General features: G+C 40.7%; 1 protein-coding gene across 1 annotated transcript in view; it reads right to left on the minus strand.

Moving 5' to 3' along the window:
• The window catches only part of LOC107571355 (uncharacterized), a 10,577-nt gene that overhangs the window by 2,587 nt on the left and 6,900 nt on the right, over positions 1–1,090 (minus strand). The window contains exons 8-9 of the mRNA XM_016257675.1: positions 627–1,010; positions 400–543 (exon numbers count right to left, since the gene is read on the minus strand). Of these exons, the coding sequence (XP_016113161.1) occupies positions 400–543; positions 627–1,010 (528 nt within the window). The remainder of the gene's footprint in view (positions 1–399; positions 544–626; positions 1,011–1,090) is intronic.

A 1,090-nucleotide genomic window follows, 5' to 3' on the forward strand; every position in this document is an offset into this window, starting at 1 on the left:
AAAATGCCTAAACAAGCACAGAAAACCTGGACCTTTAAAAAAATATGAATAAAAAAATAAAATAATAATAATAAAAAATATATATAATAATTATTATTATTACATTTTCCCTTTAAATTCTTAAATTTTTCTTATTTTTTGTAATATTACAGTGAAATGTTACATTAGTAATATTTCTTGTATTATTAAGTAATAACAACAGTTGTTATTGATATATATAATCGCAAAATAGTTGGCTAAATTGTGCAGCCCAACAAACAAGCACAGCAAACCTCGAAGTTGATTTTATTTTTTTTAAATAAAATTTAAATACATTTTAAATCAGAAAAATTGTAAAAAGACTGCCCTGCCACAACCCCTACATATCAGTCCGCTCAAGTGTGTGTGTGTTGTTCATACCCCTGTGGCGGCATCCAGCTTCTTCTGCTTCTCAAATGTTTCATCATCATCTTTGTTCTTCTCAAACTCTATCTGACAAAGATTCAGCAGCAGCTTCCTGAAATTTATCGTCATTCCAGGTTTCTCCGTGGTGGGAACTTTCAGCTGCGATGAGAGACAGAAGATAAAACACAGACTAGACGCTGCAGGAGCTGCTTTTGCGATCACAGCGTTCGGCTCACACTCACCCCCATGAGGCAGCGGCACATGTTGGCGTAGGCTTCAGAGAAGTTGGGCTCAGAGATGGCCTTCTCATAGATGAGGTGGACCACTCCTTTCAGGCGCTCCTCGGTGTTGATGGTCAGTTCCCTCACCTGCTTCATCAGCGGCTGGAACATCTGCGGCGTCAGTTGATTCAACACGCTCTCCATGTGTTTGAACAGCTCCTGCGTCTTCAAGAACTCGGGCTCGTCCTCGTCGGCACGGCCGCTGCGCTTCACTGATGGTTTCCAGACCTTCTCTGCTTTATTCAGCTGGACATCTTCAGTGAGGGAAACACTCGCCATGATCTTCTGCGGCTCCTTCCCGCGCTGACCTTGACCTGAACGATGAGGGCCACTTAGACCAGACGGCTAGTGAGACAGAGAAAGATATGCATTATACTTATATATATATATATATATATATATATATGTTACAGGTCCCAGGCAGT

This window comes from Sinocyclocheilus grahami, unplaced genomic scaffold (assembly GCF_001515645.1).
Source record: "Sinocyclocheilus grahami isolate Dianchi unplaced genomic scaffold, SAMN03320097.WGS_v1.1 scaffold1584.1, whole genome shotgun sequence".
In the NCBI taxonomy this organism is placed as follows: Eukaryota; Metazoa; Chordata; class Actinopteri; order Cypriniformes; family Cyprinidae; genus Sinocyclocheilus; species Sinocyclocheilus grahami.